General features: G+C 39.8%; 1 protein-coding gene across 3 annotated transcripts in view; it reads right to left on the bottom strand.

Moving 5' to 3' along the window:
• Nucleotides 1–5,279: 5,279 nt before the first annotated feature.
• Nucleotides 5,280–16,136, bottom strand: part of ANO5 (anoctamin 5) — a 55,635-nt gene continuing 44,778 nt past the window's right edge. For all 3 annotated transcript variants that reach the window (XM_071808820.1, XM_065838451.2, XM_065838452.2), the window contains 7 exons: nt 15,268–15,437; nt 14,168–14,265; nt 13,770–13,900; nt 12,248–12,453; nt 11,002–11,183; nt 9,809–9,914; nt 5,280–8,978 (listed from right to left, as the gene is read on the bottom strand). In XM_071808820.1, coding sequence (XP_071664921.1) covers nt 8,757–8,978; nt 9,809–9,914; nt 11,002–11,183; nt 12,248–12,453; nt 13,770–13,900; nt 14,168–14,265; nt 15,268–15,437 — 1,115 coding nt within the window. In that variant the 3' untranslated portion in view covers nt 5,280–8,756. The remainder of the gene's footprint in view (nt 8,979–9,808; nt 9,915–11,001; nt 11,184–12,247; nt 12,454–13,769; nt 13,901–14,167; nt 14,266–15,267; nt 15,438–16,136) is intronic.

Genomic DNA, 16,136 nt, shown 5'->3' with positions numbered 1-16,136 from the left:
CGCTAAATAATATCAACCCTTTTGCGGGATAGAAGTTTAATTATAAAGTTTCAGAATGGCTGAGAATTTTGTGTGCCAAATATAGGCCTAATAATTGGCATTTATTGCAGAATGAAGCAACTTGCCAAGGTAGCCTCATAGGAAGTTGTAGCTGTTCTCTCCACAAACTGAAATTTGTCACGTCTTCATCAGACCCCTTGAGCTCTTTGGAGAAACACTTGCTCCTGTCACTGTCTCTGTGGTCACAATGAGTTGGGTCCCTGCAAGGACAGATGGGTGAATAAATCCCCGATGAGTGGCTTGGGCTCAGGAGAAGGGGAGGCTGCTCCGTGCACAGGGAGGCATTTGGAAATGCTGGAATCAGAGCTTATTCTCACACTGAAAGTGAAGCAAGTGCTCCAAATTATATATATCTCTATATATTTTGCATTTAATTTCTTCCAGGTGCAAAAGCGAAGGAAAACCTACTTTTCCCTTCCCCTCAGAATCAACCTCGTGGATGCCCCATTTCAGTTTCTGCATTAACTGCTAATAAAAGTGGCTCCTCTCTCCTGGGCAGGGGAGGTTGCTGACAGACTAACATTTACATTTAAAGGCTTCCTCTACACATCCGAATATTAACAAATCTCCATAGCAGTTTCTCTTTGCCTTCAAGCCTGTCTGGTGCCCCAGTTTTTCTATCTTCTCCAGTTCAAGAGCCCTTTTGCACTTCCATTTATCCACTCTCCCCCTTTTGAAGATAAAGTCACTTGTAAGGTCTTCATAGCTCCTTGCTCAATTCAGTTCCCTCCACATGTTCAGCAGTTAACTCCAGCACTTACAGCAGAAATACAAAGTATTTCTGAATATAAATAATGTAAAAATAAATAAAACTAAGTAAATAAAGAAACAGATAGATAAATAATCAAGTAAATAAAAATAAAGCAAATAAAGTAAATAAAGTAAAAATGCTTTTTGCGTTGATTTCCTCTAGTTGTGTCACCTCCTTCAGGTCTAATCACAGTAGTGACCCCCTTAACTAGATCATCATCTTTTTACCAATCCCTGAGAGAGTACTTGCGTTCAATGAAAAAGTTGAATGTTGTTCATTGGTACGTGGTGACTCGGCATATTGTGGCATTTCTAATTAAAACACGAGTCGTCATGACGGGCTGGTTGTAGCCGCAGAATCATTTACTATTTTCACATGAGTGCACAGCAGCAAAAATATAATGAAAAAACATGCCACTTATTGCTTACCATAAAACACACAGGATCTCGTTCCCTTACTCAAAACATGAGACTTTTTCTACTTAGAAATCTCTGAGAGAAAAAAAAATCCCTTTACAGTGATACATCAGGATGTTCCAATTTTTTTTTTTAAAGGAAGGAGTAGAGGGGTGGAATATTTGTCTTTTCCCAAGGAAACAGCCCTGACAAGCCCCACAGGATCATCTCTCAGCGTTTCTCTGGACTGAACCTACTCACCCCAGCTTCAGTAGCATTGAAGTGCCAGGAACCGTCACTGACACAGAGTGCCTGGAGTTCTTGGCTGAGATACAAGGAGTTTTTCTGGAAACGTTCATGCAGTGTGGCACCAGCACAAATATCCTTCTCCCCAGCACAATCCTCGACTGCCTGATGAGCCCATTCGCACTCCGCAGCATCGCGGGAGGGTGCTCTGAAGGAACCCAGGCAAGGAAGCCTCTGTTAGCAGACACGTGGAAGTGTGACCTGGCACCTTGGATCCCATGTTGGGTGCTGCTCCCACCTCATCTCCCGTACTGCTTCTGGAGAAGCCTAAAAAGCTGTCATGACACAGGCGATCCTATGTGAAAGGGGAAAGCAGCAAATCCTTCCTGATTGCAATGCCCTGGCAGCTTGCTCAGAGCAGCACCAAGTCCAGACATCTTAAAATGAATGGATTGCCACTATATGGTGAGCTGTATGGAAATCTCTTGGCCCACCTATCTTGGGTATTTTCTTTTTTTTGCCTGGGTCTTTGTTAGAGAAATGTTGAAATCTTGGCTACATCTGAAAATAATAGTACAATTTTCATCGCTATAGAAGGAGCCAGGATTTTATCTGAAGAGTGATATAGATGCCACAACCAGAAAACAGGCTTAACTCTGGAGTTGCTGTTTGCTGACTCTCTACTAATGGGATAATGTCAATAGGCATGTTTATTCAAGAGAATCCAATAGCAAAACTCTTGTGATGAGGTTGTAACATAGCAGAGAATCCAGCCTTCCTATCAGATTTCCCTGATAAAATCTTCAGTTTGGAGTATTTTTATTCCTTTTTGAAAACTTATTAAGAGCCAGCGAGCACGCAGCATGTACTTCTTGAATATCAGCTTCCAATATCATTGCACTAAGCCCTGGCTGAGATGAGTTAGTAAAAGCTGTCAGCTTGGGAGATGCGTGGAACCAGGAGCCATTGGAGACAGAACGTTCCCACCACAGCTTTCCATTGGTGGTTCAGTTCAGGTACACCAGCAATGCCAAGCATTGCAAACCCACTGTGGTATGGAAGGGCCATAACAAAAAGGCTCATTTATGTCATGCCACTTGACTACAGAAGTAGTTATGATGTCTCCTACATCTTTCAGTACCAAAACTGAGATGCTAAATAGCGTTGGATGTTCAGAACACCCAAGGGCAAAGCTGGGTCAGTCAGTAATTTAAAGACAAATGTGTTTTTGACTAGCTAACAGCACTGGTTTGTTGGGGAGCTGCATAAAAAAAAGAATGAGAAAGAATCATACCCTTACTAAATGTTTCAGACTGACTCATTTCTGACTGAGAAAGCATAGTCACTCATTATTGCAGCGGAATGTGCATATGCACCTTCCAAAAATTGATATGGCTGCTGAATTTCACATCCTACTCAGCTCCCAGCAGATTTCTTGGTACACAGGCTTACATAAAAAAACCAGCTTCCCGAGCAGCATCTGAATGATGTAAGTGTTGGGTAGAGACAACTGATTATTTAAAACCAGAACAAGATTTAATTTAGCTATTTCTTTTTAAGGAAGCCAAGACTATGCCGCAGAGTTGTTGTGACCATGCAGAAAGCCAGACAAGAAATAGTAGCTGTGGCTTAATGAGGTTACCAAGTAATTCAAATATTCTGGAAATTATTTTGTAATCATTCATCTGGTAATGATCATAGTTTTTTTTTTCCCTTTACCACTTTCCATCTGTTCAGTGAAGGAAGGGTTTTTCATGTCTAAGTGAGTCCTTTGGGAGGGCTGTCTTGGTACAATCTCTGCCACACCAGACGTGAGGAACCCCAAACTAAATCTCCTTCCAGTTACGTTCTGAGCTCTCAGATTGCAGGAGCTGCCATTGGCACAGTTGTGCCGATCTTGATGCATTTTCAGTGCCATGTTTAAGGTGTTATTTTCAGAAAAGCTGTTTTTCTCTTAAATTTGAACATTTTGAGGAACATTAGGCAAGATTTTATTTGTTGCAGAGCCCACACATCTGAAAGAGACATGAAACATGCAGGCTACTGCTGTCGGGATAACGTTTCTTCCACATCTTGCTGTTCTTTTTCGCTGATCTACAGGTGAATGGGTTACAGGTTTTTCTACTCCTGTAAGACAATGTATTTTACACCAGTCTGATTGAGATGCACATTCCTTCTACTTCAGTGCTCCCTACCATTTTTTCAATAGAATAACATGGATTTATTTTTAGGAAGACCCTTTAATCTGGGTAGATGAAGACACTGAATGAACTAGAAGCCTTACATATTTTTCTGATGCAAAAAGTACAACTGCCAAAATCTTGGTGCATCTCTTTATTTACTGCAGAACATCAACAAAGGAATTCACATTTTTTAAGGGTAACTACAATTTCTGATTGTAGGGAGAGCCAGGTATTTGTGAATGTCTCACAACTTTCCATGCTACTCTTATAAAATATAATTGACTCTGGATGAAATTGGACCCCAATTAAACTTCATTACCTGTTTACCTCAGGCCTCAATGGAGGCAAGGCTTAACCTCCAAGAGCAAAGCCTGAATGCATCTGGAAACTTTGAACACTTTCATAATACATTAATATCCCCTATATCCTGCATAGCAACAGTGGCTTCATGGGGTGGTGGTGTTTTTGTTTGTTCATTTTTGCCCTCCTTTCTCACTTTCCTTTTCCTACGACTTTCTTCTCCATCTTTCTTAATGCTTTATTTTTCCTTTTAATACCTAAGTACCCATCCCGCATTAGTAACCAGCACAGTGGTAGGAACAAAACACAGAATTACACATTGCTTGCTTCAGTATTCTTCTTGTTGTTGTTTTAATACAGTCAAGATTGCTTTATTCGTCTCATAAATTCCTTTCATTTGATTACTGCTATTGCGTCTCTCTCAATTCACCATTTCAAAGTGACAAAGGAAATGTTATCCCAAGTCTGGCAGGCGACCCTGTTCCCAGAGCAGTTTGATAATGCGGTGTAACAGGAAAAATAATGTGCTGATGCTGCCACTGTGAGCAAGTCCTAAACTTGAATCCAGATTCTCTGTGATTTAATCCAAAGCCACACACTGGTGCCAGGAGCGAGTTTTAAGAAAGATAAAAATATGTAGAGGTATTTATGAAGAGTAAGACTTTACCGGGCCCTCAGAACAGCTTTAGCTCTGCCATACTTTCCAATATACGTGCTCCAAGCTATTTAAGTGCATGTATGCGAAGCACTCGTGCTGTGTGTGAAACTGGGTGTGTGACTGATGGAGAACTTGCCAAGTCACCTCAGGTCCTGGCATCACAAGAATAAAAACCGTATCGAAAGGATGAAGGGAAAAGCAGCCTGGCTGAAAATCAATGTGTGTTAATACACCGTTTGTACCGTACCTAAAAGATTAAAGTGCTGTGGGGTTTTTTTTTCTCTGAACTACAGTCTGCTAATGTAAGGAATTTGCAAAGCTGAATTCCCTCCTGAGCCATCACACACTCATGGCACCCTGTCCCACGTGCTTTGCCTACAATATATGCAGAACTTAATGTGTTTTAATTGGTAATTCACTCTTAAGAAAACACAGAAAGAAAAGCCAGTTAATATGATTATCAAGTGGAAGATGGCAGTCAGATGGAGGCTTCCTTCAATAATCTGAGTAAGAAACTCGTGAAGTTACAATTGCAGGAAATCTCTATACAGCACCTAAATATCCTGCAATGAGTTGCAGAAATCTGTATGAACACTTTTCTCCATGAGGCTCTCTGGGCATTTAACTTCTGAGACTTCAGGTCCTCTCTAAATTCTTGGAATTCTCAAAACCAAGTTGACAACATATTAAAAATAAACACAGCTTTATTTGCCAGATTTAGACCTTATTAAATGTACATATATAAGTTAGCTGAATGCAATGTTTAAAAAAAATTATTCCAACATTAGTGTATCATATGTATATCAGCAACATACTTAGCAGACAAAACCGCCACTCGGGTTACATGACAGTACAAGTTAAACAAGCAGGACACATAGAACAGTAGGAAAGTCCCTCTATTTTCACTCCGTTCCGTTGTCTCAAACTGATAGTATCACATAAAAAAAGTAAAAGCATAATAACAAAGTCTTTTAGAAACAACAGTATAGTGTCTTATAGTAGAAATCTTGTTTTGCAGTCACTTGCTTAGAACATACCACGCTAAATCCTTCCAAGGTAGAAATACTACATTTTAATTGAAAAAAAAAAAAATAAATCCCTGATTGTATTACACTTGAAAGGCCAATTTTCTTCTTCTAGCTGATTTTAATGACGCAATCTACTGTTGCTTAAATCACAATAGTTCCAACACAGAACTATCTTCACTTTGATTAAAGGACACTTTCAGATTAAACACATTGAAATCAAATATTCCAACAGAAACAATAAGCGCATTCCCAAACTAACCAGGCTATTTTTCTTATTTTTGCCACTTTTCAAGAACACTTCAGGAAATGTATATGTATGTGGACCATTATAATCCTAATCATATTAATAATCCTTTGTTTGTCGAAATACTGCTTAATGACGAGTAAAGGCAAACTAGTAGGTGAAGAGGTATTAGACTTATTTCATTATGTGAAATTAGCTCTTAATATGACAACACATTCTCTTTTTAACAGTTTCTACATACAAAGAAGTAGTGCTATGAAGTGTAATGATAGATTTTTAAGACATATATTTCTTTTAAAATAAGATGATCCCAGATTTTTCCCACTTTTTATTGTACGATACAACATATGCAAAACATCTGTTTGTACAGCATTAAATAGGAAGCGGTCTCAAAAAATAAGTTTGAAAGAAACAAGAAGTAGGGGTCAAAACATCAATTCAAATTCAGGGTCTGCATTCTGCACACCAATGCTCTATCCCAAACTAAGGTATTTCCTTGCTTTCCTGCATCTTGCCTTTAAATAGCATTATTCATTCACAATACATCTATTTTGCCATCATCTTTTCAAGTGTAGTATATTAGGACACTTTATTACAGGAAAGTAATGTTTCGTGAGCATAGTGCATCTAATGCTGAATTTCCAAACCTGTTTTCAGCTTCGATCAGATTGTATATTTTGCATAGAAATATCGTTTTGCATCTCATCACCTTACCGCTTGATGCAATTGTTTGCATTGCTGACAGTAACAAAACCGTGAAATCTAAATAAAGCAGTTTAGTTAACAGTATATGTGCAAGAGGCAGCAAAGTGCTTGCGCTGTGTAAATTCTGGTGTCACATACATAATAGTGGTGACTGATAACTTTTCTTTGGCTTATACATTAAACAGCAGAGCTCATTTATTTATACGTGCATTCTTCCGACAAACCCATTACTTCAAATCTATCTGAATATTCAAGAACATGGTCAGTTCATCATGAACATGAATTGCCAATATGCTTGATTTACCAAGCAAACCCACCAAACGAAGCTGAATAATTTACAGTAATGAGAAATGTACATCTGCTTCAACTCCTTGCCTGGCAGCCAAACCATGGGATGTTTGCTCGAGGTAGGCACTTCAATGTTAAAACTTTTGCTGACAATGACTGTTCTGCCCAAGACACTGATTTAAAACCCTGTTACAACATTAAGGTTATCAGCCAAGTATTACAAGACACAGGTCTGCTAAAACAAAACACAGAAACCTTACGCTGTGGATCTAGTAAACAGTACATCATTTGGCTGATATGGAATACAAATCTCATTTTTTTAATGTGTATACTTGCAAGGAAGTATAACTTTCAAAGTGCAAATAGAATAAAAATTTCTAATCTCTCTAGCTAGTGTACTTCAGCATGAGAGAGCTCAACAGTCTGGTGCTATTGAAGCAGTTTGGGTAGGAACTGCTCTCGGAACAGTCTGCACAGCACTAACACACACGGGTGGTTCAGCCAACACTGTGCAGCTCCCTGTGCAGGGTCACAGTATCACGATGCCTGTGAGCACACCTGGGGAACACACGTTTCCCCCTGGTGCTCATTTTCACATCTTTTGCCAAACGCAAATAAACAAGGCACTAAGCATGGAAGTGTTGATATGTTTTAAATATACAGCAAAATCAGAAAAATACCTAACTGCTTCAAATTATAAAATGAGGGCACATTCATAACAGCTGGGAGCTACTTTGCACAAGTAGATACTAGATATTTATAAACTCAATAACTTTGTAGAAAAGCCCCATGACAACACAGAAAGAAAAACCCACAACAACAAACCAAAGCAAAAAAAGACCCACGGAGGCTCCTATATATAAGGAAGATAACAACGTAAACGTAGATTAATTGGCATGCTTAAAATCTCTTGAATGCAAAATCCATGTACAAACCACCCAGCTAGATCAATTAGCAGCCAGATCAATTAGCGCGGCGGTCGCGCTCCCAGCCCACTGCATCAATACACGTCATGTACAGACATGCAGCTTTAGCCCTTTGTCAGCATTCGCTGAGAAGCCAAGCAAAGAGCAGCTTTGGCCAAAGCTCACATCGAGTGTGATCTTCCAATGGCGGTTTTTGAGATGGAGAAATCAACCAGCTGTACTTCTCCAACATCTTTTCAACAAACACTGTCAATAGGTGATTCCACAAGATTGGCATTTAAAGAGCAAACTCTTTGGCAGATGATATCTTTATGAAAATAAATTATGTGGGTTTTTTTTTTTTCCTTCATTAGTATGTATTAACTGAATTCTGTGTCTCTAAATAATTCCGAGTGGAATTAAGCCAATATATCTTTAAAAAAACATTCCTTCTAAAAAGTGTATAGAAGTTTAAAGCTGCAACAAAGGTTTCATGAGATATAGTGGCCACAAATAAAAGCCCCGAACCCTAACCCTTGTATCAGGAGTGTTCTCCTATTTAAATGCTCATGTCACAAAAATAATAATTCTCAGCATTCTCCCCAGCAGGAGTCCTCTCTGGGATCCTTTTCATTCTGCTGGGATACAGCCTGGAACTTTGCATTTAGCAACAGGGGGAGGATTGGGTGGTAATGACATTGTCATGGCCCTTTGAGGGTCATGTTCCCTGTACTGGGAATCCCAATTGGAGGATTATGAGATTACACTTACGATTCAAAGTGATGGGTAAATAGAAAACAGTGCTACAGTCATACAGATAAGTAGATTTACCAAACCGAGAGTGCTCAGTAAGACTTTTAAAGAAAAGTCTAAAATCTTCAGACTGAAAGCGAAGGGTTGAAACTGTCCTACAGCTTTCCGGATGATGCAATACTGAGCAAATCACAGATAAAAAACCTAAAATGAGCTAAATCCCAAACAGTTGTTTTCCAGCTACATTGCTCTGGATAACTCCATTCTCCCTTCCGTGGCGATGAACTCCTTTTCCGTGGCTCGTTTATCACCTTGACACAGTCTCTCCTTCAGTTTTTCAAGTTCATACTCATGTAGGATTTTCTGTGTTAAATATTTTTCACGTTTTATTTTGGCCTTCACGTCTGCAGGGACGTCAGGAATCATCCACGCTACAAAGAATTTGACGATGAATACAACATGCTGCCAAAAAAAAAAAAAAAAGCCAGGAGAAATGTTACAACTCATTCCCAAATGAAACACCCATTGTTTTATCTAACATCAAATAGATCACTTTTTGTTCACAAACAGAATACGTTTCATTTGTCTGTCCTGGAACAATACGTAACAAACTGATGTGTATCTGAGCTATGCACGAAGATTAAAACACTTGCTTTTATGCAGAAACTTTAACTCCAAATCATTTATGAATTAGCAAACTCAGGCTCTCCCTCCCCAACATCGCTCTTTCAATATCTTTGTGTGGTTTCCTAGAACATTCATTTGGCCGTGTTGGTAACAGATATCGAGAACTGATAAGATACAGTAGGAAAAGTGATGAGAAGAGCATTTCAACAACTCCCTTTTCCCTCCAGAAACTGCAAGACAGCAGCTTAATACTGAAGTGCCAGTTATCCAAAGTATGGATTTAGCTATTTTAAGCCCATATACATCATTGCATTTTTCTTTCTGGATTCTGTATACAATCATCTCACATCCAGCTCTTTAATGAACCCAGTAGGAAAGTGCTAGTCCTGGTGGTTTGTGCCTCTTCCACCTGCATAAAGACCTTTTTTATTCTGCTGTTTTATGTGGATCAACTTTAGCAGTCTCCTCAGTTGTTTCACTGTTCTTACTCTGAGGTTTACTATAGCTAGGTCTTCAGGGAGTAGTTATTCAAGACATGATTATTTGGTGTTACTTAGAGAAGAAGCTGTTTTATACTCTCAGCAATTCTCTTTTCTGTAACATTAGTAACCACTTAGAGAACGTAATGGTACCAATTGCAGAAGGACATTTTGCAGGGAACATACCTCCATAATGATGATAAAGGCCAGTTTTGCAGCCAGAATGTGCCAGAATTGCATAGTGTGTAAGTATTTCCTCTCATGGTCTGGAGGATACCGATAGTCTCTGTACCTGTTGGATAGAAAGACATGCAGAGGTGAAATGTCACATTCAGTCTCAGACAGACGACAAGCTCAGTGACACTTACAGGCAAGTACAGCTGTCACTTAAGGAACCTTTTCATCTCATTTTAAATGGTCTGTTTCCTTCGGCAGGAAAAGGTCGCCTCTCTATTTGTTTCCATCTCATGTTTGCTTAAAACCCCTCACATTCCCAGCAACAGAGACGAGGATGTGCGAGAAGTGAAATTTTGTACATAGGTTACTTTTTTTTCAGGTAATGATCAAATAATACAGTACAGTGATAGAATGTATCACACACTAACGGTCAAGTATTGAATAAATGTGACAGATGTTGACAGATTGCGGATGGAACAGTTGCAGGGTTTAATGGAAGGACAGTCTTGAGCACGTGTTCTACATTCCCATGTACAAGTAGGATAAAGACTCCTGGGGCTTTACAGTTAAAACATCATACAAACGTAGCTGCCTCTTTAAGTGTTGAGGCTTTTGTTTGGTTCATTTGTTTGGGGATTTTTTTTTCATCAAATCAACACTTTTCTTTTACCATGGACTTCTCTAAAGTTCTTTCTCAATTATTCTAGAGCCTCCAATGCTGCTTCTAGCAAGAAAGGACTATTTTTAAATGAGAGCAGGATGGCCCAGATCCTTGGTGATATCTAGCACAATAACGATTGTCTTTAAACACCATATCTCATTTTCAGTTTTGGAATCTAAACATTCCTTTAATAATAGTCCCTTGTCCACTTAGGCATTGCAGTCTAAAAACCTTCAAAAATATAAGGTGAAGTTTGCAACCTTAAGGACGTAAAGCTTCTCCATCACTCAAAAATCAATAGTTCAATTCAGTAAAAACAACCAACCATTAGCAATGAGACACTTAAACAACAAAAAGGTGATGTTTTTCATTGGTGTCATGATCTCTTACCATCTCAAGCGCTGCTTTGCTCACAGCTTCAATATTACCTCTCACACTTTAGAATGATATAATTTAATTTCTAGTGGACTACTTAGATCTGCACTGACCTTTTATGCTGTATTCTAAACAAAGTGATGTTTATTATTACACAAACACAAACCTGCATATGACAAAGTCTTCTCGGTTCACTTTAGGTTTGTTTCTGTCAGGAAAATCTGAGATTTGAAACACTGACAAACTATTGTTTATGTATCCAGACATAGGAGAGTCTTCATTTTCAGAATAAGCATAGTAGTAAACTAAACGAGGGATCATATCTGATGTGAATGCAACGATAAAAGCCTGAAAAAGAAATTGGAAAAAGAAATTAAGGAAGTGGCACACAAAACTTGTGAGCAGATTCATAAAAAGGTTTTGGTACAGTGACTTCAGACTTTTCAGCAGGGCCTGTTACAACAGGACAAGGGGTGATGGTTTTAAACTAAAGGAGGGGAGATTCAGGCCAGACATGAGAAATATTTTACACTGAGGGTGGTAAAACACTGGCCCAGGTTGCCCAGAGAGGTGGTGGATGAACCATCCCTGGAGACATCCCAGGCCAGGCTGGACGGGGCTCTGAGCAACCTGAGCTGGTGAAGATGTCCCTGCTCATGGCAGGGGTGGGACAATGTGCTTTGAAGATCCCTTCAACCCAAACCATTTCATGATTCCATGATCTTTTAAGCAAGGGTGAGCATGACCAGGGGACTTCACCTTGGTAAAGATGCTGATCGTGGCCTTTGATGCAAGGACCAGCACTCAGTGAACAAAACATGAGAACAGTGCATATAAGAGGCACCAAATCCCAAATATCTCCTCACACCAAACTGTCTTCTATCTGTGATAACAGCACTCCTTAGTAAAAGGGGAGATGTGGTTTTGAATTCTTGTGAGAAAGGATGAACCCAAATCCAGTGTGTGATGACTTCATCCAAGAAGGGGCCGCTCTCTCCAGCTGTATTTAAAAAGGAAACAATGGCCACCAGCACATTTTGCCTGGAACCCTGAAGTACTCGAGATGCTCAGGTACTTTGCTAATTAGGCAATACCTGCAAGTGGGTTTATTGCCTAAGGCACTTGCAGATCTGATACTGTTTAATATTCTGCATTAAAAAGAGGCAACTCTTTTGCTCAGCAGTCTGCTTTATATGCTACTTAAGATGAAATACTAGCACACGTTTAGTTTCCAGCTTATAAAAAGTGCTCTGAGCCACTGGCCCCATAGGGGCATCCAGAAACAGTCAAACGAGCAGAACTCCCACAGAATACTGTTGATGAAGGAGAAAAAGCATTAGCTGATTTTTAAGTCTGCAAATTCTGAGTACATGGAAGAATCGAAGTGGATGTAGCTTAGTTGATGTACTTACATTAGTGACAACAGACAAGATGGCCATTCCGTTCAGGATTTCTTGCCAAACTCCGATGCTGTGTGCTTTGGCAGCCACAGGCCTCCTGTACTGAGTGGTTAATTTCCAGGAGTCCACTCGAATCTCCAGGATATTATTCATCAGAGCAAGAAGGGGAGCCAGGGGAAAGGACGCCACAAAGAGAGTAATGAATCCAAACTGAATGACTGCAAGGGAGAAAAGAGAAGTGATAAAAATATGCCCCTATTCACCAGCTACACTCCTAAATGAAGAAGAGGAAACATGTTTAATTTCATCACAACCTCACCTCCACCTATTGTTAGTGGTTCAGTCAAAATATTAATACTAATTCTATATCTAACAGTTCCATTGGAGATTCTTAATATTAATTTAAGAATTGCAAATAAAATACACAAATGACCCCTTTAGTCATTACCAAAATGAAATATCTCTTGGTATGGAATGTGGCAGTTCTCAATGCAGAGTCAATACTGCCACTGTATTTTAAAGATATGAAACAGAAAATCTTGTCTGGTTTAGGCAGTGGATAAAAATAAACTCCCATACACCAGCCATCGGCTCTTCCATGATTTCAGTGATGATTTCTTCATTCTAGACAAGCAACAAGACTCCTACTAGCTCAGCAGCCCCAGGACAATGCCGGAGCATTGGGGTTCAGTTCTGATTCAGGAAGAGTGAGGACATCTATTAACAGGCATGGCTCACAACACTGTTCTGAGTGTATGAATTTCATAAGATCACAGCCCTGTATGGAATACCATGAAGTGTACGAAGTTACAATAATAAAGCCACACATCTCTAGGCAATCTAGTACACTTAAAATTATTTCTGTAGCAATAAAACACTACAAAGGTCCACTTTCCCACAAATTTTGTCCTTATAAAAGACAAATATATATATATATATATTAGCATCTTTTAGCTTTAGTTTGGCTTCAGTTTCTAGTTTTAGTTTCTCAGGTTTTGTAAACTAGTTTTCAGATGCTGATCTGTTCACGTTACCTTTGAAAACCCTTTTCAGTTCCCCGTGCTCCCTCTGCTGGTCTGTATCGAAACACTAATCAGCACAAACCCCAAACTAGACGGATTCTCCCCGCTGCAGTTCCCAGATCTCATATCTGCAGTTCCCATCCTTACAGCATATTTGGCACTCACCCCATACATACAATTTCCACTGACATCAGCTGAGAACACGCTTGGGAACAAGAGCAGAACAGACACTGAGACAGCTGGCTGCACCGAGAATAATGTTCCCCATTCAAATGAGGGAAACAAAGAGTCTTTGCAGTGTTTCTGTGAAATTCCCTGCAGTCTAAGACGCAAAGGCAGCTCTTTTTTAATTGGGTTGACCTATTTAATGATTTCCAGCAGTTAATCGTCTACTGTTTACCAGATGAAAGTGGTGGCATCAACCCATAACAACTAATTGAGAAGCTATTTTTTGGAAAGTGTCTGTACGAGGTGTCTTGTCCTCAATTCCAAATGTGTATTTTTAAACTCACCCATTTCTAGATATTCATAGAACAGGCCTAAGGCTCCAAATGTCTGCAGATCATGGTCTTGCTCCCAGCGACTGTACAAATTTTCTGGATTATTTCTGGCTTTCCGGCGACCCCACCAGTTACAAATCCAGCTGTAGATGCAGAAAAAGAGTTAAAAATGAGAAAAGTAGATCAAGCATCCCTTTCTCTAAGCAAGCCTCTTGTTGCAACATGCTTTTCCAAGCATGGCTTTCACAAAAAGAGGCCAAGAGCTGCTATGAAATGAGTCTACTTGTCAGAATTTGTGCTTAATTTACAGAAGTTTTCTTAGCTTCTTCATATGGCAATACTCGTTATCATTGCATCCAATAATTTCCTCTGTCTGTAACACGGGCATCTCGGTGTAAGGGAGAACTTACGGGACGATGGCCTCTTGGATATTTCCCCAGATCTGTTTGCCAGCCATGACGATGGTGAGTTGTGTCGTCAGTTCTATCAAACAGCCCGCAGGATCGCACTGGCAGAGACAAACTGGGGGTTAACAGACATTACCCAGATAAAATATATTCTACTACTGTATCAATTAAAGAGGAAGAAGGGTTCTTAAAACTTGTTAGGATAATTAATTTTCACTTGGGCTGCCAGCTAAGACACCTTCTCAGGAAAGCTGTTACAGAGGGGCTTTCAACACTCCCTGTGCTTGATAAAACACGCACCAAAACATAACGAACATCTAAAAACAGAGTAATTCAGAGATGCTCCAGGCAACCACTATGCAGGTACACAAAGATGGGGCAGGTGGATCCACGTACAGCAGCCCCAGCAAAGGTGAATCTGTGGCACTTGGTCACCTCTCAACATCAGACCAACCCTGACCTACATTTTCAATTTATATCCCTACACCAGAGTATCTTTAAAGTTTCAACTCTTTATTGAGGCCTTCTTAGGAATTTATAATATCAGCCAGACCAGTATTAGGAGACACTCCACCAGCAAGTGCACTGCATTACTTCAGCGTGTTTTGCGTGAGGTTTTTCCTCCACTATTGACTCCCAGGCAATGCTTCACATTAAATATTATATTTTATCTCTGTACAAACACCATAATTAGCAATGAAATGAGGGGAAAAAAGCAAAAGCTTACAGGTGTCCCTCTTAGCAAATGGTCCCTCTGAAAATGTAGTGCCTCAATAATGAAGACACCCAAAAGGCAGAGAGCATTTATGTTTATACCAGCTTGCTTCAACCTAGAGGATCACTTTTAAGACCTATGGTGAGATCCACTGGTATTTCAGGAGCATTTTTATTTTTCACCCTTGTGACTGAAAGATGTAGATTTTCACTGCTGGTGCTTCCCTGACTGGCAACAGCAGGAAAAGTCCTTGGAAGCTCCTCCATCAGCCTCAGGATGCCCAGCTGAGGTCCAGCTCATTTCAGACCAAACCCACAGCTGGTACTTCATGGGGATAAAAAATAGTTTATTATTATTATTCCATCCTCCTCAATCAGAAAAGTCCTACCTCTTCATTTCGCCAGCGATTAAACATGTATGTGTAGGCACCTGGGTAACCAACAAACTTCCCTTTGAAGAAGGCCACATAGAAGCAGGATGAATAGTAGTTGACAAACTGGAACAAAAACATTTTCATAGTGAGCCTGTTCTCATACTCCATATGAGTTCTGGGAATCTCTGCAAAACCAGAAAACAGTAATTTTATTTTGCTTTAGTCCCTTTAAAAGGATACAGATTCATTAATACTCATTACCCACAGTGCCTTTACAAGCCAAAAGAAAAAAAACGAAAGAGAAAGGAGAACCACCTAAAAAATGGAATTCCAGCTCTCAGACACCCTGCCCTTAATTTACAATGCAATGCTCTGAGTAGACAAGCAAGTGAAATTCATTATTGAAACATTTATAGGCTTCAGTTTCCCCTTCTTTGTACAGACCACTAGCACTTGTTCATCCCAAAATCTTACACTATTTTTAGGAGATCCATGATGAATCTCAAACATTAACTGGCTGGTCTTGTTGACGATGAAAATTTCACTCACCCACCCTGTGGTGAAATTATTTTATATATCTGAGTAAACGAACATTTCCAAGCTTGGCAAAACATTTCATCCTCCGGACCCAAGCCTGACCCTAAGCCTGGACTAAGCGCAGCTGCCGCAGCCGCCAGAGGAGGGCAGCAGTCCCACAAAAAAACGGATTTATTGTCCCTCTAACTGACAACCACAGGTTATCAGGTTATCCAAAAATTAATAAATTAATTCTCCATGCTTGCAAACACCAAAACAACATGGCTGAGACTTCATGCTTATAATTCCTGCCCTTCAAGAAAGAAAGATTTAAAAAATAATGTTTGGGGTTTTTTTCTCCCCTAGGG

The sequence above is a fragment of the Patagioenas fasciata genome, chromosome 5 (genome assembly GCF_037038585.1).
Source record: "Patagioenas fasciata isolate bPatFas1 chromosome 5, bPatFas1.hap1, whole genome shotgun sequence".
Lineage (NCBI taxonomy): Eukaryota > Metazoa > Chordata > Aves > Columbiformes > Columbidae > Patagioenas > Patagioenas fasciata.
The sequence above is the reverse complement of the archived record's forward strand: the minus strand, read 5'-3'. Positions and strand labels throughout refer to the sequence as shown.